This window comes from Paroedura picta, chromosome 3, assembly GCF_049243985.1.
Source record: "Paroedura picta isolate Pp20150507F chromosome 3, Ppicta_v3.0, whole genome shotgun sequence".
In the NCBI taxonomy this organism is placed as follows: Eukaryota; Metazoa; Chordata; class Lepidosauria; order Squamata; family Gekkonidae; genus Paroedura; species Paroedura picta.
In genome coordinates, this window is record NC_135371.1 from 14280917 (window position 1) to 14305140 (window position 24224).

The 24224-nt window shown below is 47.5% G+C and overlaps 1 protein-coding gene across 4 annotated transcripts; it reads right to left on the bottom strand.

The window, feature by feature from the left end:
• Window positions 1-20131, bottom strand: ZNF692 (zinc finger protein 692). 4 transcript variants are annotated; one of them, XM_077324766.1, is made up of 12 exons: window positions 19882-20131; window positions 18145-18350; window positions 16674-16705; window positions 14967-15482; window positions 14121-14169; window positions 12978-13124; window positions 10953-11081; window positions 10039-10101; window positions 9246-9324; window positions 7913-8027; window positions 6335-6434; window positions 1-4120 (listed from the first exon to the last, which is right to left on the bottom strand). In XM_077324766.1, exons 2-12 carry the CDS (start codon window positions 18330-18332, stop codon window positions 3817-3819), a joined length of 1722 nt encoding a protein of 573 aa, XP_077180881.1. In that variant the 5' UTR covers window positions 18333-18350; window positions 19882-20131; the 3' UTR covers window positions 1-3816. The 4 variants fall into 4 exon arrangements, with proteins under 4 accessions (XP_077180881.1, XP_077180878.1, XP_077180879.1 ...); XM_077324763.1 differs by having other exon boundaries at window positions 14121-14172; XM_077324764.1 differs by lacking the exon at window positions 19882-20131 and adding an exon at window positions 19572-19761 and having other exon boundaries at window positions 14121-14172.
• Window positions 20132-24224: the final 4093 nt, after the last annotated feature.

Consider the following 24224-nt stretch of genomic DNA (forward strand, 5'->3'; position numbering starts at 1 on the left):
GGCCGCAGTTTGACTACCCCTGATTTAAACCTTCCCTTCTGCCATGAAAATAATTTCCATGTATTTCGAAAAAGTGTTACGGTTCAGAAAGGTGTCAGTATGGCGTTGGATTCAGCCAACATTTCCACTCAATCCCACAATTCCCCTTCTTATTTTTGCCTCCACCCCATATGCCTTAGGTCCAGGCAGGTCCCATAACCCTAGGGGTTGCCAACCTGCAGAGGATGGCTAGAGATCTCCTGGGATTACAACTGATCTCCAGGTAACATCAATTCTCCTGTAAAAAACAGCTGCTTTGGTAGGTGAACTAGTTGGCAGGAAACCCCATTGAAGTCGTTGCCCTCCCCAAACGCTGCCCTCCTCAGTCTCTACCCCCCAAATTTCCAGGTTCTCAACCCAGAGCTGGCAACCCTAGATGGTCCCAAGCAAAGACTTGTCCGTCATCAAAAGGGACCACCTCTTCTCTTTTTCACCAGTGGGAAAAAATGGTTGGATCCAACCCATGACAGTCTGTAGAATGAGCCCCTTGCATGGTGAAGCTCTGCAGCAGGCCAAAGGTTCACGTGAATAATTTCTGCCAAGCAAGGCATGAATGCCTCAGTCCTCCCCTGTTCTCTAACCCCACCCTCTGGTATGCAGAGTTACAGTTTCTTTGAATGTGTAAATTCTGTTGAACTACCACGGCAGATAGTTGACAGATGTATTTGGAAGCAAGTCCCACAGAAATCAGGGCACTCCAGGTTAAGTGGAGAAAAGGCTTTCATCCCAAGCACACTTCCCCGGGAGTAAAGTCCCTTAAATGTAATGGGCTTTACTTCTGAGCAGACATTCTTAAGATTGTCTGTGGGTTGAATACTGCAGAAGAATGCTGTGTTCATCCTTATCCAGTGGAAGTGCTGAATTTTTCCTTAAGCGAAAATGTTTGCGTCCTATTTATTTTCCACGTTTGCTGCAAGACCCAGCAAAAGGTTTAACTCCTGCCACTGTTTCAAAAGCAAAATAAATAAAATAATGCGACCCGCCTGTTGGACATTCTATTCCTCCGTTTGCACATTATTTCGTTAAAAATTGTATCCGAAGTGCTGTGCATTCCTGGCTTGCTCCAATGGAATTGGACTGAGCTCATTTTCCTGTCCGCTCATGCATCGCTGGATCTAGCCGTGTATCCCTCAAGAGCAGGAGAAAAATCGACAAAGACAACTTACAACCCTGTGGTATCTGAATCTACCCATAGGTGATGATTCTCAAACACGCTTTGCTTTCTGCTGCCACTTATTGTCACCCCGGGCCACGCAGCAGGAATATCTGAAAGCAACAGGAATTTGTGTGTGTGTGTTGTTGTTGTCATACATCAAGCTCCTTCCAGGAAGTCCTTCAGAAACAGAAAGTCAAGAGAGGCAAACAGGCTAGGCTCCACAGGTGTCCCTTAACACAGCTGTCTCCAACCCCCCAGTCCGAGGACCAGTACCGGTCCGCAGATCAGTCGGTACCGGCCACGGCTCCTCCTCATCCTCCTCCCCGGCTGCTGCCTCGGGGGCTGCCCTGCCACTCTGTCACCAGCTCACCTTTGGTGTTCTCTAGCTGCCGCCATGGCTGGGGCTCCCCCTTGGCTTGGAACTGCGCAGCTGCTGCTGGCAGCGCCCCCCAGTGGGTGGTGGGAAGTCAGGGGTGCCAGTCGGAAAGCAAGTGGAACAGGGGCTCAGGTGGCGGCAGAGTCCCTCGGCAAAAGACTACCCCCCCCCACCTGGGTCTCAGTAAAATTGTCAAGCATTGACCAGTCCCCGGTGATAAAAAGGTTGGGGACCACTGCCTTAACAGCATCTTCCCATTAGGGGACACAGCTTCATTCTTGCCCACTCTTCTTCCTGCTTGGACAATAAATGTCTTGTTCCAATGACCAAAACACCCAGCTGGAGGTAGTGTGACACATCACACTCGTGGCAAAGGGTGGATTCACAGCTTTGGAGAACTGTATGCACACAGACTAGGAACAGGAAGGAGCGAGAAGAGGCCGTGGCTGAGGAGAGCTTTTCGAGCCTGTGGGGACCTTCTGAATTCTGACACAGCATGGTGGATGCGTCCACACAAAATGGCTGCCATCTGAGGCAGAGCCTACCACAGCTTATCTTCAATCATGGAGTGAAGAGCCTCATGTTGTGGGGGGCAGCTGCTGCCAAACCAGCAACATTTTAAAATATCTGTACAGCTAATCTCCAAATGGCCAATCAGAAGTCTTGCTGAGCAAAAGCTCGCCTGGTGCCCACGGGGGGGGGGGGGGCATCAGGAAAGCTGCTGGCAGGCACAATGGTGCCCACATATCCCATGCTGGAGCCCTCAGACATTGTTTAAGATATTCTGTTTTACAGAATGTCGCCAGGAAGTGTGGCGTTGGGTGGAGGATTCGGTTTCCTGAGACAGGTGTGAACCTGTCACTGAAAAAATGATACATCCCAACCTTTCTGTATCCATGAAAATGGAGCACAATTGTCTGATGACTCTCCAAAGTGAAAGGAGTGAAGGCAAGGCTCCCAGTGGCCACCATCACTGCTTTCCTGTCTCCAGGCCTCAAAAGCAACAGGAGGGTCTGCTGTGCAGTGACAGGGATGTGCCTTTCACATAGGTGGTTCAGATTTGGCCATCTCCAATCGGAGGGTACAAGTGTTAGGAAAGAGCCTTTTCCACTTGAAGGCCACTACAAGCACATGGCACAGGCAACACTGAGCGAGCCACGCCAGTGGTCTTCTTGCAAAGCAGTCCCATTCCTTGACCAAAGTGATCTCTGGCAGCAGGCTGGAAAGAAGATTCATGGATGAGTCCCTAGAGAGCAGCTGAAACCTTTCCCCAAGAAGACCACTCTTCTAGTTAGGGTTTCTCTTTCATATCATCAAGACATTCCACTGGGACGCCAACCCTTTGCTGATCACTAAGTGAACGTGTCCCCTCACATGAAGACCCCAGATTGTTGTTCGCATGATTCCATTTTCCAAGATGAAAGAGAAGGGAGAGGATGATGGGAAAACTGGTCTGAGAGCCGAAGCTTTTTGGATCTAGGCAGGGCTTCCTTTTTTACACTCACTGAAAGGTAAGTTGAGTTGTGTGGCTGGCAGAATGGCAGTTACCCAAAAACACATGCAAACCCCAGTGGACCACGAGCGACATGGGCCAGAAGCCATTCTTGGAGTCCTACAGAGTCCTTTTGAAAACATCCTCACCACTATGGGGACTAAACCTTACCTTCAGATAAAAACAGAATTAGAGAATTAGCCCGATTAATTAAGCAAGCCAACACTGTCTTCTCATCGGAACAGGACTACCATGTCCTGGGTTTGCAGTAAGTATCACTGTGAGCCTGTCCAGTTCTCTGCTGCGTTTCAGCTGGGGTTTCCTAACAGCATTTAAAAAGGAAAACCAGGGTGAAGAGAGATGTCACCTCCCAAGAGGAAGGAATGTCAGTTTTCCAGCTGTGGGACCACACACCCCTCCTGTGCCAGAGGTATGTCCTGTGACCTCTAAGTGGACCTCCTCAAGGGCCCCGCTGAATGTTGAATCCTAAGATAGGTTTGGGAGCCAAGTGCCCCAAATCCTATTGGACTGCTTTGTCTTTCGGTAACCAGCAATGGCTGAGCCTCAGACAGCCTTTGGTTGCTAGAACAACATGAGAAAGGAGCTGTGCTCAGGGAAAGTGGTCAGAACAGAGTGCTCTGTCACCTGGGTGGCAACCCTCAGTCAGCCACAAATTCAACACTTCCCATTTGTCACCAGCAGGATTAGCCAGGATTTCTCTCTGACGCTGTACCCCTTGTTTGGCCAGCTCCTTCAGTCCATAGCGACCATGGCAGCAAGGACAGACGCCACCCCACTCTTGCCTGCGTCCCTGGGCTGGCTTTGAGGCTCCATCCCGATTGGGAGACACAAGGCTGGGGGCTCCTGCATCAGCTGGGGAGGCCCAGCGGCTGCCTCCGGGTGGCTCTTGCTCTTGTGAGCCGTGACGTTGTCTTTCTTTTCAAACTTCTTGCCGCAGAGGTCGCAGGAAAACTGGTAGAAGGAGTCCGCGTCGTGTTTCTTCATGTGCCAGTTCAAGGAGGCCTTCTGGCGGCAGGTGAACCCGCAGATCTCACACCTGTACAAAGGAGAGGGACAGAGGGCAGAATCACATGCCAGCACTGCTATGCTGAAGGAGACCAACAGTCTGCTTGGATCAGTATTGTCTCTCTTCTAGTGGCCTATCAGAGGGCACCAAAAAGTTCCCAAGTAATACGGGAAGGCTCTCCGCATTTTCTCCTGTTTGTCCTTCACATCTCAGGGGATAACCCTCTCTTTGAACACAGAGGGTGTGCTTTGAGTTACCTCTCTCCACCATATATGATCTAACATTTTTATAAATCCATTTACATTCAAGGCAACTGCAATGCCCCGAGATGACTCATCCTGTAGGCCATCTGTTCATTTATTTATATCCCACTTTTCAGCCAACTGTTTCCCAAAACGGCTCTAATCACCAAGAGATGCATGCTCTGCCCACGAGCTTAAAAAGCCAGGGCAGCTGAAAGGGAGAGGCATGGAAGGAAGGGAAGGACTAACTGTATGTGATGTTGTTCTTGGCCTCTTCCCCATGCCCATCCTGCCTCTTTCAGTGAACAGGCTGAGATGGCAGCATGGAGGAAGAGACTTAAGCTTCCCCACCCCACTCTTTTCCCAACCTGAAATGGCCTTGGAGAGAAGAAGAACTGGATTTTCATACCCTGTTTTTCACTACCTGAAGGATCCCAAAGTGGCTTACTATCACCTTCCCTTCCTCTCTCCAGAACAGAGACCCTGTGAAGTAGGTGACAATGAGAGAGCTCTAAGAGAACTGCTCTGCAAGAACACCTCTAAGAAAACCATGGCTAGCCCAAGGTCACCCAGGTGTCTGCCTGTGCAGGAGTGGGGAATCAAACTTGGTACTCCAGATTAGAGTACACTGCTCTTTAACAACTACACAACACGGCTCTCTATTTATCTCATTGAGGAAATGTATGTGTAACCCATCATTACACACACACACACACACACACAATATTCCTGTTGGGGAGCCCTTTCAGGTTGGGAAAGTTGCCCTGGAGAAATGCTTAATCCTGCCACGCCCTCCAGCCCATGGCATGGGCCCAGAACTCCCAGCAGCACGTGTCTGGTCAACAGGACTAAGGCTTCTAAGCATTCAGAAGGTATCTCCTATCAGGCTAGGCTGATTTTTCCTTGCTGGTGCGCTGGCTTAAAGGGAAGCCCTGGGCAATACACATTGTTCTTCCAGACAGAGCCAACCCCAATCTGTTTCCAATCAGGCAAAGAAGAAATGTGTAGGCATGCATGCTGCGCACCAGTTTTCTGGGACCACTGGCCACCCAACAAAGCTCTTAGAGATTATTCCACAATAGCTAATACCTCAAGGATCTTAAGACAAAGTTGCCTTTGCCAGAATCAAAAGGCAAACCGACCTAGGGCATATTCACAAGACTAACAAGCAAGACTTCCCTAGAAACCAGAACCAGTTGGAAGGTTTTAGCCTGGCCGCTGAAACTAGCTAAAGCAAGGGCTCGTTTATACAGTAGTGGAGAGGGAGCTCCAGCAACGGGAAGCCGCAACAGAAAAGAATCTGCATTGTGTCAGAAGGTGTGGGGAACATGCAGAAAGGGAAGATCTTAAACTGTTGAGCACAGAAGTAAGTCTTCTAGGGAGGCTGCAAGTAAGTGGGAAATGCCACTGGAGTGGCTGAAATGGATCGCCAGTGGTTGGGAAAAGAGATTCTGCACTTAGCAGATCTAATAGCATTTGATTGGCTGGCACATCCAGAATAAATTATGCAAAGCAGCAAAAAACAAAGGGTAAGGTATGCACAGTCAACTCGAGCTGATAAAGGGCACAGAACCCAGACTTTCATTAGCACGGAATTTGGCTTGTCAGCCTAAGATACTTTAGTATAGGCTACAGGCCAACCATGTAACTGCAAGTAAGGCTGTAAAACATTAAATCCTTAAAACAAACATGAAAGATTCATTTGCTGTTTACGTGCTCCTGCGAATGGTTAAACCTTCTCCAAGGCTCGAAAAACTGGCAAAGGCTATCTGGGTGCCTGCAGAACCTTTTCCCCAGCACTGGCCTTACAGTTAATGGTCTGCACACCAGACGGAGGTGGCAACATGGCAGTAAACAAAAATCAGTAGCCAAGACGATAAGGTATAAGAATAGGTTTGTGAGCAGGGAGACTGTCGGCTTGTTCACGGTCAATTGGCAAAATATATGGTTAGTGGTAGCCCTCTTCAGGTGCCACCCCTCAGAGAGCTGCGGGATCACTCACTGTAAGGGCTTTTCTCCCGTGTGGATCCGCCTGTGGATAATCAAGTTGCTGCTGGTGCGAAAGGAGCGGGCGCAGAACTCACAGATGTAGTCCCGCTTGTCTGTAGGAAAGAAAAAAGCGGCTCGGGTTATCCTGGAGCAAACTGGCTGCAAGGCAGGGATCGGGCAACAATTTTTCCCAAACATTCTACTCATTTCTAAGCAATGTATACATATAAAATAATCCCTACCTCTACAAATGTATAGGCCTCTCTATACTGAAAGCCCATGCCTGACATGCAGAGGGTTGTAAGGTCCATCCCTGGCATCTCCACCTTTGTATCTCAGACAGCAGGAAAAAACTGTCTCTCCCTAAGAGCCTGGAGCATTACTGGACCAACAATCTGACTTGGTGGAAGACAGTTATCTTCCGCCAATCTTATCTTCCAGAAATATGTCTCCAATGCTCATAACAAGCAAGCTTTTCCACCTGGCAACTAGTCACTCAGCCCGCTTCTGCCATCTTCCTGTAAATGTGGATTCAACTGCAGCTGGGATGGGGGTCAAAGCATTTGCGCAAGTGTTCCGGTGGTGCTGAAAATGTGCTGATTTACATGTGCTGCTTCCTTCCTTATCCGAAGGCTGCTCGTGCTGCGGCTGAAGGGGAGCGAAGGAGGGCAGTTCTTCTCGTACTGCCTTCTCAGGAGAGGCAAAACAGCAATTCTGTACAGCAATGTGTGTTGGGAAAGGCAATGAACATTCTGAAGCAATTGAAGGCTTTTGGACAGGGGTACCCCTGCTCTTGGAGAACCAGCTTGGTGACCAGCTCAATGTAGTGATTACAAGCATGGACTTCTAACCTGGGAAGCCAGGTTTGACACTCCGCTCCCCCCCCCCCCACATGCAGCCTGCTAGGTTACCCTGGGCTTGCCACAGCACTGATAGAGCTGCTCTGACTGAGCATTAATTCAGGGCTCTCTCAGCCTTACCTACCTCACAGGGTGCCTGTTGTGGGAAGAGGAAAGGAGGGTGAGTGGAAACTGTTTTGAGACTCCTTTGGGTAGAGAAAAGATTCATATAAGAACCAACTCTTCTTCTTCTTCAAAAATCCCAGTATCAAAACAAGAGATGGTAATATCAACACGTGAAGCTACCTTCCACTGTGACAATACACTGGTCTGCCAAGGTTAGTATTGCCTGCTCTGACTGGCAGCAGCTTTCCAGGGCCTCAGGCAGGGACCTTTTGCATCACCTGATCCTTTGAACTGGAGATGCTGAGGACTGAACCTTGGACCTTCTGCATCCAAAGCACATGCTCTGGCACCGAGCCACAGACCACCCCTGCTGCTAACTCTAGCAGATGGACCGCTGGCATCTCATACCACCTGCCAAGGCCCCGGTCACCTGGCAAGCTGCCAGATAGGTCAGCTTGGTGAAGGAGGACACTGAATCTGTATCACAGGAAAATGCGTCTGAATATTTTGGAGAGATCAACAGGTCTAAAACGGCTCCAGCTGAAGGAAGGGCGAAAGCTCTTTTGGGGTGGGAACAGGAGAAGGGGCGCTACAGTCCTCAGAGGGGGAGGCTCTGGCAGGCTCACCGCTGTGCAGCTTCTCATGCTCCTTGAGGTGCTTCTTGAAGTTGAAAGACTTGCCGCAGCTGGGATCAGAACAGGTGAAGGTTTTTTGGTGAACATGCTGGTATTTCTTGTGGTGCTAAAAGAAAGAGCCCAAATACAAAATGTGATAAAGTTAGCTTGGCGGGGGAAAGGGATGTGCCTGTCCCAATCTGTTAAGGAAATAAACATCATGAGGGAGTAATATCTCACTCTGTGGGGGGCGGGGATAATTAATCCCATAATATTGCACAGGTGTGCTTTGTTTTTAATGTTGGATGAGCTGCTAGGGATGTGATATAATAATAATGACATTGTTAAAAAAGCAAAATTGCAATGACAGAAATGGCCCTCCCCTCCTAATATTTCCTGTGACACAAAACTGTCAAAAACCAGAAGACCACTCTGTTCCAGCGCAGTTACACACAACCATGAGGTGATGAAGGAGAAAGCCCCTCATGGTTGCTTGTGACTATAAAATATTTAGATATTTATACCCCACTTTTCTCTCCAATGGGACGCCAAAGCAGCCAACATCATCCTTCTCCCCTCTTCCATTTTATCCTCGCAAGAGTTATCCCCAACCAACCTGCGAGGGAGATTAGGCTGGGAACGTGTGACTGGCCCAAGATCATCCAATGAGCTTCCAGAGCTCAGCAGAGCCTCCCAGATTCTAGTCTGATGCACTGACCAGCTCCCCTCTCCAGCACAAAGCTGACAGTCACCTAAGTGCGGGGGGAGGCACCCCTTGGAAATGTTCTACAATCACCCAAAGGGTTGTGAGACATATTTTTTGTATTGTTCATGATTTATCTGAACAGCACCCCAGCTTCTGCTGGCTGCACCAATGCAATGTTGGAAGTTTACTATCAGCACATCAAGAGCCCATTTCATTGCTCGTTTTTTTGTTTCTTGGGTCCTCGTCTGAAGTACAGGCTGATAATTGCAACGCTTGCTCATGCGGCTATTCCATAATTCCTTTGGCCGATCGAGGCGTAGGAATTAAAGCATTTTGGAAACCCTGTGAACTGCAGCTGTGATCCAGAATTGTGCCCTGCCATCCCTGCTTGTCCAGAGGCTTCTTGGCTTTAGTTCAAACCGGTCAACTCCTTAACTGGCCATGAATGCAGATGGCCATTGATCTGATATTGCAAATGCTTCCACAGACCATTTCTCCTCCAGATAACTCACTCCCAAGCTGGCCTTGATCAGCAGGAAAGGCCAGCTTGATTGGCATTGCCAACAGGAGCGAGGCCTGTTCTCAGAGCAGCCCTCGGTGTGCTGCCTGCCCACCCCAGCAGTGTTTCTGGCCACTTACATTCAAGTATTGCCGGTTGGAGAAAATCTTCCCACAGCCATCGTAGTCACAGAGGAGGATCTCTTGCTTGGCTGCCTTCCTGTGGAGCAGACAGAAGAAAGTAGCTTTCAAGCTGATGGCAAGAACTTTATTCAAACAATATAAGCAAATATAAGCAGAATGAGTTCCCAGGTACAACAGCCTCATTTTCATTTTAACTTCATCAGTTAACTTTTTCAATATAATGTATTTTTTTCAGTTGGTTTCTACAAGGATATTGACATTAGTCTTCAGCAAGCAACCTTATATTATAAGACATATATCCTTATATTCAAATTCTCGTTTATATATAATATTTAGTATATCACACCAATGGGTCTACTAATATCAATGGTCCAACTAGGACCATTTTCCTCTAGAAAATCTTATGAGCAGCCCCTTTGGCTGAAGGGTCGTCTCTGCTTCCTGTGGAGCAGGGCAAGGGCAGACATGGGAGAAGAGAGGGAGAGAGGAAGAGGAAAAACTCCTAAAAACACCAGCCCTCAGAGATCAGGACAACATTACCGAACAATTGAGAGGTGTCCCTCCGTTAGGCCCTTGAATGTGAGGCCTTATTATACCTTCTTAGCAGCTGGCAGTTTCCAAGGCCTTCAATGCATAATCTTCCTGTAACGGTACAATCCTAAACCAAATTACACCTTTTCAAATTCGTTCAAGTCAGTGGGCCTTGAAGGGTGTAAGTCTGCTAAGAATGACACTACAAGTAATCCATGAATGTATTTGCCACCCGGTAAAGCAATACATAACCACCCACCTGATTCTCTTTGGACCAATCTGGGCAACATCTTCATCACCGGGCTGTGACCGCTTCTTACACCTGTAAGGAAAAGATGCTTAGTGACGGAAGACAAAAAGAAGTCTCTCTCAAGCAGGGCCACCAGGCAGCCGTTATGACTAATACTGAGGAAGCAACCAATCTAAACAACAGAAAAAGGGTGGCAGGGATAGGGTTGAGCACCAGTAGTGTTGGGGGCCTAGGCCAGTTGCCCTGGTTACTGAGAGGGAAAGTTAACCCTGCGGATCTCAAAGATTTCCAGTAGGCAGGGCACTATAGTATGTGAAAGAGACAGAAATGGTGCTGAGTCAATTCTTGGTACACTGGAATGTTCACAAGACCCATATTTCGAAGGGTGGATTCTAGGGCATTGTACCCCACAGGAATCCTCCCCAGGCTTCACCCCCAAATCTCCAGTCGTTTCCCAACCTGGATCTGGCAACCCTAGTTAAGTGCATACATGCATGCATGCATATACATACACACCTTCACCTGGGCCGCTGCTCCAAACAAAATCAGACACACATACACAAACCACTGCAATTGTTTTTTTTTAAGCTGCAAGTTGGGAGGCACACCACATGTCTGCCGGGTGTTTAATTTCCTCCTAGTTTCTGGAATGTTCTGGCTCATTTATTTATGTTTCTTTACTTTAGTATTTCTGTCCTGCTTTTCTCTCCTGCTTATGAGAGACATGAAAATGTAATTTAAACCAGCAAACCAAGCAGGGACGGGGCCATTGGCCCAGCTCACTCAAGGTCACAAGCTGAGTGCGAAGGGCACAGAGCCCCTTGGCTCATCCATCTGGCCATGCCCCTCTTCTGTAACTAGGAGTGTTCGGTTCTACCTTTCTCATTTTCTGTCTGAGTGAATATCCCTTTCCATCCTCTCACCCTGCTTCGCCACCTTTCTCTTCAGAGGGGCTGTGGCTAGAGGGGAACGTTTCGCTGGACGGCTGGTTCTCTTTCGCAGGCTTCTTGAAGCACTTGGCCAGGTGTTGAGGCCTAGGCGGCCCGGAGTCCCTACAGATCAGCAAAATTTACACAGAATTCAATTCCCGCTGCTGACCCTTTGAGTTGCAGGAGGCATCGAAGAAACATCAACTGATTGACCAACACTTGCAGATGAGCATTACTGAACATTACAATGTGCATTATCTCAGCCTCTGTCATGCGCCTCTGGAGGCTGTGGTGCCTCTCAAGAGATGCAGGAAAGATGACAGGCCTGAGCATGGCACGGAGTTTATACTTGCCTTTCCCGTGTCGCACTACTGCCCGTTCAAGAGCTCAGAGGGGAGAACACTCAATGCACTGGGGCTACATAACTACCAGACTGCAACTAGAACTACATTCTTTTATGCTTTGGACTTAATGCAGCCAGAGGGCATTCAGTCAAGATCACCCTTCTCACTCAGCCCAGTCTGTAAACTGTCCGGACCCTAAGGGTACTTTGATGCATTTTCCAAGGCCTTTGTTTTTCAATCAGGGAATGTATAGTCAAATAAACCTATTCCACTACATTTAGAACAAATGTTTGTCTTTACCCTTTCATGGCAGAAGATGAGTCAGTTTCCATGAATTCTGCATCCACATTTCATCCCAGACCAATTCCCCCTTTTGTCCCTACTCATCTATCTGTCTTGTACGTTTTCACGTTACCCTTCCTCCCAGACTCTTTGCAGAATGATCCGTTCCAAGTTCTTTGTGATTTGCCTACGAAACGCCCTCTCCCAAACACTTGACAAGGTAAATGGGCTGCAAATTAAACCGACTGGATAACTGAGCACCAATGAAGAAGAGTGGGTTCTTGCATGCTGCTTTTTCTCTACCTGAAGGAGTCTCAAAGCGGCTCACAATCACCTTCCCTTTCCTCTCCCCACAACAGGCACCCTGTAAGGGAGATGAGGCTGAGAGAGCCCTGATATTACTGCTCGGTCAGAACAGCTTTATTACTGTCCTGATGAGCCCAAGATCACCCAGCTGGCTGCATGTGGGGGAGGAGTGGGGAATCAAACCCGGCTCGCCAAATTAGAAGTCCACGCTCCTTAACCACTACACTGAGCTGGCTCAAAAATCCTAAAAAAAAAAAGGCTTTATGCTTCGTCTGTTCCTGCCCATCAAGAGCAGAATACCAGAAATCATATATTTCCAACATATAAGACACTTTACACTTAAAAAAAATTGTCTTTGAAGGGTAGCCTCGAGATGGCTGATTCTCAAAATCAGATGTGTATGTATTCTGAATCTCAGTCTTTGTCAGTCTACCTCTTTTCACATTTACTTAAAACTTCCTTTTCACTTGGAAGAAGTGCTACATTTTCAATTAGTTCAGGCTCAGACATATACCCTGAAAGCTGCTTGAGCAAGTTACTCTCAGGATGGCAGAGAGAGGGTTAATCCTGACTATCAAAAACATCTCCACGAGCTGGAAATCAAGATGTATAATCCGGATTTAAACAGAGGCTGGTTGGAGGTGGAAATATGCCCCGCAACTGACCCCTCAAAGCAGCTTTAAGTCTTCATTAGGGAAAAAGGACAATTTCAATACTTGTCCTTTTTCCAAATGTCCTGAGCTGGGATATTTTCAATCAGAGAAACGATGCAGGGAAGAGACCACATGTATGCAAACACACACCTTTTTTTCCCCAGAACTGCAGCCCCAATCCAGGTTGTACCATCTCCTCTACCTGGCTTTTTATGGCTTAACAAAATGTCTAGAATCCCAGTCTATCATCACATGCATTGTGACCCAAAGACTGAGTGAAGAACAGGCTGTCAAGCTGAGAAGAGGGTGACCTTCAGATGCATAACAAGAGCCACACAAGAGCCCCTTGTTCAAGATAACTTGTTTGTCTCATTTTCAAGCATCAGCATTGAATTAGAAGCTGCTTCCAGGATGTCTCCTAAACTCCAACCTACCTGTCTAGAGAAGGATGATAATTTTCATCTCGCAGGTCATCTGCATATGCCAAGTGGTCTTCCTCTGCCAAATCCTCCCCTCCTCCATCCTCCTCCAGTGGTTGGTCAGGCTCTGACTCTGGCCTTCCCTCTGGCAGGGGCAAAGTGCTGCAGAAAGGAGAACAAAGTGAAAGGGAAGGATGCAGATCTCAAAGATCTTTCAGCTAGGAATGGATCATCTAGTTCACCTTGTCCCAACCTTAAAAGCAAGAGAATTACCCATGTTAGTAATTAATGGCAGACACTTTCCCAGTTGTGAAAAGAAGTAATTAAAAGAGACTAGTTGCTTGTAAGTTCATGTGCTTGCAAGCAACTAGGCTTTCTCTTAATTATATCTTTTCACAAATGGGAAAGTGCCTGCCATTAATTACTAACATGGACAGTTTTGTTTCTCCAATGTTTTTGTGAGTGACAACTGAACTCAAAGGGACTGATTAACTGTTTTAACAAAGAATTATCATATGGCATAATATGGCTTAATTTGGATATTATGACACAGTTTACTATTTTGCCACACTTTACTATTGCCTAATATCTGTACGCTTATGATCCTTGTTCCATTTAGTCTGAGGAAGAGTGCCTGCACTCAAAAGCTCACGCCTTGAAGAAATCTTTGTTGATCTTAAAGGTGCTATTCGATTCAATTTTTGTTGAAGAAGTGTTAGTTTTTTAATACCCCACTTTTCACTCTCCAAAGAAGTCTCATAGTGGCTGACAATCACTTTCCCTTCCTCTCCCCACAACAGGCACCCTGTGAAGTAGGTGGGGCTGAGAGCTCTGAGAGAACTGCTCTGTGAGAACAGCCCTAAGAGAACTATGATTGGCCCAACGTCCCCCAGCTGGCTGCATGTGAAGGAAGAGTAGAGGATCGAACCGGCTCTCCAGATTAGAATCCGTTGCTCTTTAACTACTACACCACGCTGGCTGTAGATGGAACCACTTATGCAGAGAGCAGGAACAACAGGTCCTGTTAGGTTGTGAGGCATCATCTTAATGGTGGGGACTGCTAGACGTGAAGCTCCACTCCCCAGCCCTTATGAGTTGCTGATGGGACCACAATAGCTGGTGTGGCTGATCAGAGACGAACAAGAGGAAAGAACTGACCTTTCAGGCACTGCGATTTCTGTGCTGTTTGGCACCTCTTGGGAGGGAGCTGCTGCAAGAGAAAACACGAGGCAGTCAAAGACTGGGATGCTGAAGTCGTCTAACACAGTCAAGGGAGCAGCAAAGGGTGATGACCACAGCCATTCCCAAGGTCAGACGGGCAAAATAAGCAAGCCCTCAAGAGCTCTTTGGCAACTCGTCCCGGGTATTGCATGACCTCAGTTTCCTTCCTCATGCTCCGCAGCAGACACTGCTGGCCAAATGGAAGGCCCGGCTCAACACAAGGCTGTTTCCTCATCGCAGCTCCCCATTCCCAGGAGCAGGACTGGAAATAGCAATAACAGAAACCCCCCCTCTGAGCCCCTGTCCTCGTGAGGCTTGAGCATTCAACACGCATTTAGTTCCTTGATAGTCATGAGAGCTCGAAGCAGGGCTTCAAAAGTCAGTCAAGCGTGCTGTTGAGTGGCAACCAAAACTTGGTGACCCCCATGAAGTTCCATCTCACGGGGTTTCAAAGGCAAGAGACGAACAAAGGCAATCTGCCTCTGCCTAGCAGTCCCCTCAGTGGTCTCCGATCCAAGTCCCAGCCCTGCTTAGCTTCTGACCATATCACGCAGGTCACAGACCATGTATTTCAATTTGTAGCAATGTCATTGCTCAGTTTTATATAGGGGCCAAGCTTCCCAGATCTCTTGAACGTCAGAGGCACATATTTCAACTGTACCTGAGGTACCACCATGGCATTCTGAGTAGCTCCCTCCTGCCCTCCACCAACAAAGAACTTGACCGGTCCCCAACATCTCATGAACTTCATACTGGTATCTGCCTGTCTACCAACACCCTTACCTGTCTCTGTCCTGTGACTCTCAAGAGGTTCTGCCTCCTCGCCTGGGCCTGTTCCACCACTGGGGGACGAGCACGCTGTCTGTTCTTGATCTGCACTGCCCTGCCCGTCTTCCTTAGAAGGTGGCTCTGCCTCATCCACTGGACACGGAGAGTCAGAAGTGAGGGCTAGTGAAAAGGCATGGGCTGCCGCTGCCCTGCGGAGGGAGCGCCGGCGTCGGATGATAGGGGAGGGGGGAGGACTGGTCTTGGAACTCGCTGTTTTCTCCTCCCTGCGCCTGGAGGCTGCTTTGCGGGGAGGTGGCGTGGAGGGCAGTGGGTTAGGGGGGCTCCAAGAGAAGGTGTGACCAGCCAGGCACTCCCAGACCAGGCCACCCGGAGCGCCGTTCTGTGCCAACTGCGAGGACTTCACATCCGGGATGAAGCCACATTCCTGGCTATGGTTGTGTGAAAGGACCACGAGGTTCTGCAATGCATCAGCAGGAAGGGGGGCAGCAGTGACACCGGGACTATCCTGCCCTGGAGGGACACAAAAAAGAAAAAAGTCAGCAGGAGAGAAATCTGTAAGCCCGAGTTTTACGAGAAAGGCCTTGCTTTCCCCTGCATATGAAGTATCTCATCTACACGTTACAAGAATTCTGCATCACAAGATAACCTATCACCATCCTAAGCATGGGATTTTTATGTTTTTTTAGATCTCCCGCTGGGATGTTTATGACACAGAAGAACACCTCTGTTCTCCTTTTAGAAAGTAAACTGGATTAAAAGAACTGCCACTAAGACGGTTATTATTATATATTGTATATTGCAGAGTTACACACAGGAAGCATATAATAATGTAAAATATGTAGTCAAGTAGGTACAATGGTTATGCAGAAAGACTGGCCAATCCCCCCTTAGTACTAATATCTGAAGTCACTTACTCATTTTCCCCCAAAGAGATTTAGGTTCAAGCTCTGCTGATCTGCAGGTCTTATTTGTATATCAGGAACATCCTTCATTATAATAATGCTATGTTGTTGAACAACATTTACCTTTTGAAGAAATTACTAGAAACAGAGGACTGATCTACAAAAGGTCCTCCTGGATTCAGTTCGGTGTGCAGGCAAAGTGCTCTCAGAGCAACTGTCTTGCTCAGGGGTAGTCAAACTGCGGCCCTCCAGATGTCCATGGACTACAATTCCCAGGAGCCCCCTGCCAGCGAATGCTGGCAGGGGGCTCCTGGGAATTGTAGTCCATGGACATCTGGAGGGCCGCAGTTTGACTACCCCTGGTCTTGCTGATGTGCTAGCTTCCTAGATGTGAGAACTTTACAACTTCGTGGAGCATTCAATCTTGAGCTGAGTGATCCAGAATCCGCACTAGGACATCTGATTGATCAGAACACAAGGATTGCTTCTAGCTCTTCTTAAATAACATTTTGAACCACTTGCAAGACCTTGTGACTGTCTATTTCAATGGGTTCTTTTTGGCAGGGTAGGAAAACCACAAACCCCAAAAGTAAAACTTGTGAATCTATTTTTAAATGCCCTTCATACTGCTTTTTAAAATAACAATAGTAATAATAATATCATTTAGTTCTTACGTAGTGCTACGTTCAGGATTCAAAGTACTTATGGCTTTGTCCTGAGAGGGGCTGTGATGAGATTAAAGAAAGGACTGTTAATCTAAGGCCTTCTCCCTCAAGACAAAACTAGCAAGGACTCTTACCCATTTTGAGCACACAGCCTTGTGAGCTGTACCTGCGTGAAAAAGAAGAAAGAAGAGCAGCGGATAAGCAAGTCGAATACATAGCTGGGCAGTTCGTTAATCGTGATTTTTGTTAAATTAGGGACCTAATTTAAGGGGCAAACAATTTGATTCCATCCCATATTCCAAAATCTCTCCTTGCCCAGATTTGTTTAAAAGTTCAGGTCTCAGATCAGGTCCTTCACACAATCCTCAGGTCATGGCTCAGTGGTAGCTTCAGGTCATGGCTCAGTGCAGAAAATGCCCAAGGATGTCCAGCAAAAAGATCTCAGGTAGCAGAGATTGGGAAAGGGCTGTGTCTGGCTAAGGCCATTATTTGATTTGGTCTACTACAGCAGGGGTCTTCAACCCCTGGTCCACGGCCCGGTACCAGGCCGCTAAGTCCATGGTACCGGGCCGCCAGCGGCTGCGCCTGCCTTCCCACCCCCGCAGCGAGGGGGGGGGAAGAGGCAGGCGCGGCTACTGGCACGCCAGCGACGCAAACGCGCACGTGCAGAGCCACCGTGCATGCGTGTTTGCGCCCCCTGCTGGCGAAAACGCACACGTGGCTGTTCTGCGCATGCATGTTAGCGCCACCTAGTGGCAAAAACGCGCATGCGCAGCAACTGCGCGTGCACGTTTACGTGCAGCTGCTGTGGGTGGGCCGCCGGCTCTCTCCCACCCTCGGAGGCAGTCTCCGACTACAAGGTTGGGGACCGCTATCCTACAGCACCCCTTCTGGAGCATTGCGGGTCCTCGTCAGGTGGTTGCTTTTGTGAGGTTCCTTTTCCTTGGGTTAATTTAAATAATACATTGCAAAAGATTTTATTTGTATACTGCCCCATCCCTGTTAGCTCGGGGCAGTAAACAGCATTCTAAAACAATAAATCAAAAAAATTAATAAAACCTTAAAAACCGCCACCTGTTATTATCCTTGTGGGGGTTTGTCAGAATTTGGAGGAGTCCCTCTTGTTGGATATTTCAAGAAGGGAGGCCAGAATCTCATGCTGTCATTGCCAGGCCTCCGCTAGAGGCCTGGTGGAGCAGCTCAGTTTTGCAGGCCCTCCAGAATTGTATGAGATCCCTGAAGGCCCCAATCTCTTCAGGAGGAGCAGTCCACTGAAAAGGCCCTGGCCTTGGCTAAGGCCAGTTTTATCTCCCTGGAGCCAAGAACGGTAAGCTGATTTAGGTGGTCCCAAAGGTCACATTTTTCACAAGTTACATTTTCTTGGCACACCTGAGGAATTCCCTGAGAAGGCGGAGAGTCTTCCCTTGTGGGTAGGTGGCCACCATTACGCAACTCTTCCATAAGCCAGTGCAAACACAGCTCCCAGCATACAAACTCTTCCATTGAGCAACCTAATGTTTGCCTCAAGTACTGGTCAGATAAAACTAGATGAGTGGTAGAAAAAAAACTGCCTGGGGAACACTCCTGCCAACACATGCCCATCACCTGTCAAGCAGGTACTTGGCAAGCTGGGAATGCAAGGAAAAACCCAGCTGCTCCTTGAGCTGACACCACTGTTCCAGGTGGCTGCCAATCCGGATGCGGCATTTACTGCGCCGGGCATCCAGCTCCTTCCGTTTCTGCTTGCGGATTGTTTCGGAGGCCCGTTGGCGACCCTGGCGTCCATGTTCCATGACTGCAAAACGACCCCACTGAAAAGAGTATGGTGGAGAAAGAAAAATCATGTTATGGTCCACAGGAGTTCTACCAAGCCTTAACCCACCGATCACGTATGTGATTTTTTAAATGTATGTGAACAATCAAAGCACAATAGTCTGGTTTTAGTTAACTAACAAATTACATGTAAAAGCGTTTACATGTTGCAAATTCTTAACAAACAGTGATTCTGTTAAAAGTTTGAATGCTTGAGAAAGCTTCCACCCAAATCCATCAACGAATATGAAAGCCAGTTCTCAATGTTTTATTACCCTTCAGCAATGCCGAGAAAATATAGTCTAGGGCTATGTCCTTGGTTCTTAAAATGTGAGCAGCATGGAACACCTAAAGGAACATCCCTAAGACAGACAGTGTGAACGACAGACTCCTAGGGCCATAAGGTTAGCAATTAGGCCAGGGGAAACCCAGGTTCCAGTCCACATAATGAAGCACATAAGGCACTTTTAACTAACCTAATTCACAAAACATAAGATGGAGGAGGAGAGAACAGTGTATGCTGCCCACATATCCTTGGAGGAAAGGTGTAATACAAATGTAATAAATACCAGTAGATCACAATCAAACTTCTTCTTGAGAAGGAATTAAGAGGACCAGACAGAATGAGCGTGGTGCATTTGTAACCCTCCTTTTCTCCCAAAAATTTGATGGTGGTGGAGGAAAGTTACTATCAAGTAAAGGTAAAGGTAAAGGTATCCCCTGTGCAAGCACCGAGTCATGTCTGACCCTTGGGGTGATGCCCTCCAGCGTTTTCATGGCAGACAAGTAGCAGCAGGCTTATGGAGACCCTGTAGAGTTTTCAAGGCCAGAGACGTGTAGAGGTTGCTTCTCATTGCCTGTCTCTATGAAAGAGCTCTGGTGTCCCTGGGGGTCTCCCATTCAAGTACTAACCAAGGCACACACTGCTTAGATCCGAGATCTGATGAGATCCGAGATCTGCTTAGATCCGAGATCTGATGAGACAGGGCTACACTGATGCTCCAATGGTAAGAAAATGGTGCATGTTGAAGATGTTGGCAAAATGCACAGGGGTTTTCGAGTTGAACGCATTATTTTCTCCCTGCACCAACTGTTTCTTGGCTTTTTCTTAGTCAGGCCTTCTTTTTTTTGCACAGATCCTGGCTGTGACTCTTCCATACCCTGTACACCAACTAGTGCTAGATGACTTGGGAATGGGTAGTAGCAACAGAGTAACATACCAACTGACCAATAAGGGCTCCACAAGAGAAACTGCATATTTATCAATTCCCCCATTTTGGGAAGCACTCACTCTTTCCAAAGTCATAACCATGCCTCAAACCACCCCTTCTAACCACGCCCCCAGACCTCAAAGCCACGCCCCCTTTCCAGTGCTACCCTCCTTTCTTATATTCCCACCTCTCCCTTTGCCTCGAGCCAATGACGACCAGCCTTTCCGGGCCCTGGCCAATCAGAGACCAACGCGCAGTGGCAGGCGCCGTTGGAGTGCCGTTTCCCTCCGTTACTCGCGCGCCCCTCCTCCCCACCAACCGTTTCGATCAAGCTTCGCCTTGAAGCACGAGACTTCTCGCCGTCAGTGAGTCCATTTTCGATGGTGCGGGAGGCGCTACTCTTATATTTGCGGTCCCCCTTATTGATCCAGGAGGTGGGGCCCACACCGCAGGCACCGTGGCCCCTTTAAGAGAGGTGATTTCTCCCCCCGTGCTCCCACCCTTAGCTTGCACTGGAGAGGAAGAGCGGCGGAAAATGGCAGCTGAGTAGGAAGAATGCGGTTTGACCTTGTGCGCATGCGCATTTCTCCCGCCTGTCGGCCGAAAGTCCACTGAGCCCCAGTATATGATGGGAGTTGTAGTTCAGCCGCCCTGATATGTGGCAGAGCGCTCAGGAGGACTGTAAAACTTTTCTGATAAAAAGCACCTTACTGCTTCCCTCACGGCGGCTTCAAGAACCAGGGAATGATGGAATCCGCAGAACATGATGGTAGCTGTAAATCTTTCCCTGATCTATTTCTCATTTCCACCCCAAGTCTGTTTCCATCCCACAAAGAAAAAAAATGAACGGCATCCTTCCCAGGATAATAATTTTAGATAGGTAGCTAAGTTAGCCAATAGCAACATCTTTGCTGATTGAGTAAAACTCACACTTTCCTTAGGATTGCCTCCCTTTTCAAGCAATACTTTAATTATAGGAAGGTAAAAAGGGGATCTACATGGGTTCTCATGATACTTCTAGGTTTTGGGGTGGATTTTTGTTACCGAGAAATCCACAGTCTTATTACTGATCAACTGCATTATTACATGTTTTATTACATGTACTGTTTATGTTGTGTTACATTTCGAAATCCACTGGGTGCTCCTGAGGAAGGTGGAGTTTAAATAAAGTAAATGACTACTCTATAGAAATGATAGATCCAGCACTCCATAGGCCTCCTGAAGCAAAAAACATAGATCCAAAGCATAATTTCTTGTGACTTTTTTACGTGCAATCACCCAAAGAGCACCATCCAAAGTTTTTATGCAGCATCACTTGAAATCCTTTCTAACCATGGACTGCACTGTAAAAACATATGTAAGAACATGTGAAATCAAACATAATATGTATATACATGGACAGATCAAGTTCATCAGTGCTTTGGAGAGCAAACACATGGGTTCTTACCTCCATGGGAAATCTGCAATCCTATCATACATCTGTTTACACTAACTGCATTGTAAAACATGGTTTTGCCATGGCACATGAATATATCCTTTCAGATGCTGCCAATTTTTAGGCAGCTACTTTAAGATCTTCCTTTTTGGCTAGCAATCACTTCAACCCAACTATTTCATCACTATCTTTAAACCGCCCGTGGCGCCACGGGCGCCACGGACTATATAATTCGGTAAGCCCCCTTGAGGTGGGCGTTGTTCGTGATGAGGAAGGGTCCGGATTGGACCCTTCCTCACGACAGACAATCGGAGGGACCAATTGGCAGGCGCGAAGCGCCTGCCGATTGGTCCCTCCGATTCCCAGGTCCAGCAACTGCGAGCCGCGCAAAGCGCGGCTCGCAGTTCCCCCCGGCCTGACGCGGCGAGAGGCGCTCCGCGCCTCTCGCCGCATCAGACCGCCGACCCAGGGAGCCCCCGGCAGTCACGCAAAGCGCGGCTGCCAGGGGTCCCCTGCCGGGCGGGCTGACGCAGCGAGAGGCGCGGAGCGCCTTTCGCCGAGTCAGCCCGCCGCCGCCGGAAGATCGCCGCCGCCGGAAGATCGCCGCCGCCGACCAGCCTGCCGTCGACCAGCATGCCGCCGCTGCAGCCGACGACTCAAGTAAGCACCTAGCGCCCGCTGCATTCCCCTGCAGCGGGCTTGCTTACTAGTTCATTTATATTTCACATATCATAAATCTTTTACCTTATTGGATTCACTGAGTAAAGTACTGTCTTTAAACACAGATCTACATGTGTTTTACAGATGCACTTATGCTGACAGTTAATTACAGCTCACATCTATGCCCACAGTTTTAATTGAGAAAGACATGTTTCTGTTGCTTCAAGATCATGATGCAAGTTCATACACCTCTGGCTTGCCTTCTCATTACTTATATATGGAAACATTCCAAGCCCATCATTGAATGCCCCCTCACATCTGTGCCAGATGGCATTATAAAAACCATGCATCAAACCCATTTGGGCAGTATTGCTCTGTAAGAATGTTCTTGGATTATTTATAATCCCCTTAGGCTGATGGCCCAAATTTATTATAAACACATAGCTCACATCCATGCCTAGAAAACACTGCCTTTCTACACTCATCTCGAAGCACAATTAAATGGCATTTATTTGAATTGAAGAGGACTTCATTAAAATTGGTGAAAATCCATGAAGTGCCGTGCCTTGGATATATGGTTGTGCCGAATGGTGAAGTGCTAAACCTGCATTCTTGTAGTAAATACCATCTAGTTGGTTGCATGTAAAAACTGGAAAGGTCTTCAAGGACCCATGTTCTGAGATTCCACACCACCGTAGTGCTACAAAGCACTGTGTCCAATTGTATGTGTGTGGCAGTACATGGATATGGTGATTTGCTGTGGCATAGCCATATAACAATGGCAAGAAACCAGGAATGTTCATGCTTTTATTTCTTTGTTTGTTTACATTATTTATAGTCTCCCTTTCCTAGAGTCAAAGTGGATTATACAACATAAATCATTGCAAGCAGTTGGATGATGCATTTAATAAGCAATACAATAAGACTGGGAATTACAGAATTCTGAAATGGAACTATTGTCTAAACAAAGCATTAAACATGACTGTTAAACAATGCAGAACATCGTATTATATCAGTAGAAACACAGTATATTTCCTCAGACCAATCAGTTATGATGTAGCCCTATTCATTGATAAAAAATGCCCCCCTCTGAGCAATTCTGTTATATGTAATTTTCAAAATGCCAGAAGGCTTGTGCGGTATCACCAAAAGATTTGAGTAAAACTACATTCATTCATTCATTCTCTTGAATTTCCATACTGCCCTCCCATAAGGCTCAGGGCAGTTTATTATTTATTTATTTATTTATTTATTTATTTATTTATTTATTTATTTATTTATTTATTTATTTATTTATTTATTTATTTATTTATTTAATATGCCGCCCTTCCTGGAGGCTCAGGGCGGTTTACATTGAACTTATGAACCATACATGAAACTTACAATTTTTCTATGGTACATTTTGTAAACATGGAAACCTCTGTTGTCTAATTTAACTGCTTTGGGAGCATGGATGCACATGGCAATGATTTGATGGTGAATATTGAAGGAATCCATTTAAAAATCCTTTAAAATAATGTCTGTCAATCTATATTCTTGTGCCCTGGTGGTCCCATTGAATTCATGATTCTGTGCTACTGTCCATTGACATAATCCGTGATTTCATAGTTGATTTCAGCAGACTCCATGTTAAAAATGAGGATCCTCAAGGATGCATGCCTTGGATCTATTCTTTATCCTTCTAGAAAGTGCCACAAACCCATTGGCAGGGTGGGGTCTATGGGCAATAGGACCCCGTAAAATAAGAGGGCTTTGTGTCATTTCAGTGTATGCCCTATGAATCCATTTGAAATCATCCAGAATCAATCCCCCACCCCCAGAGCCGACTTCATCGGGGGAACGTAATGGGCTGTGGGGCACAGTAAATAATATGTGCTAAACTTGTCGTTCACACTTCATAAAACTTCGGTTTACTTGCCCCCCCTCCCCTTCCCCCCTTCAATCCGGTCGTTTGCCGGGGGGGGGGGGATCCGATCCTCTCTGCCCCGTTGATCTATTTGTTCCTGGGGGGGGGGCGTATAAATGAAATTGATGGAAGGGGGGGCTATTAAGTGAAACTGGATTTAAATCGTTGGACCTACTTGATTCCCCCCCCCCCACGTAAATCATGCTAGCTAAAGGGGGTGCGGGTGTTGAAAAATAAATAGAGGAAAATAATAGGTAAATATAACGAAACGACATTGCAATTATATGTTAATATTCCAGCCGATCAGGGACAATGAGCCAGGATTAGTGCAAGAGATCTACAGCCCTGGGGGTGGTAGAGGCGCAGTCTTCGGGGCCCCGCCGTCCGGTGGGTGAGGCTCGGGGTCTGCAGAGCATTGGGGATCCCACTTGCCAGCGGCAAGGCGCTCCTACTCCAGCGTTCGTCCTACGCCGTGGTTCTTCCCGACGGAGGGAGGGATCTCGAGGGAGGACTCTAAGCGCTCGTTTTGTCCCTACTTGGAAGCAGCACGCGGCTGCCTGTGTGTTCGGCTGTTGCCTTTGGGAAGCACAGTTGGGCTACGTAGCAAAAGCCAGCAGGCGCAGTAATTAGACTCCTCTGCTCAAAGTGGTTTCGTGTGAGT

What these genes read in the sequence shown, in the direction of transcription:
- ZNF692 (XM_077324763.1), bottom strand. Translation starts at nt 18,332, where the DNA reads ATGGAACATGGACGCCAGGGTCGCCAACGGGCCTCCGAAACAATCCGC. An exon ending in TATCATCCTTCTCTAGACAG is followed by an intron (nt 11,082 to 12,977) that starts GTAGGTTGGAGT and finishes GCTGATCTGTAG; the next exon opens with GGACTCCGGGCCGCCTAGGC. An exon ending in GCATGAGAAGCTGCACAGCG is followed by an intron (nt 6,435 to 7,912) that starts GTGAGCCTGCCA and finishes TCTTTCCTACAG; the next exon opens with ACAAGCGGGACTACATCTGT.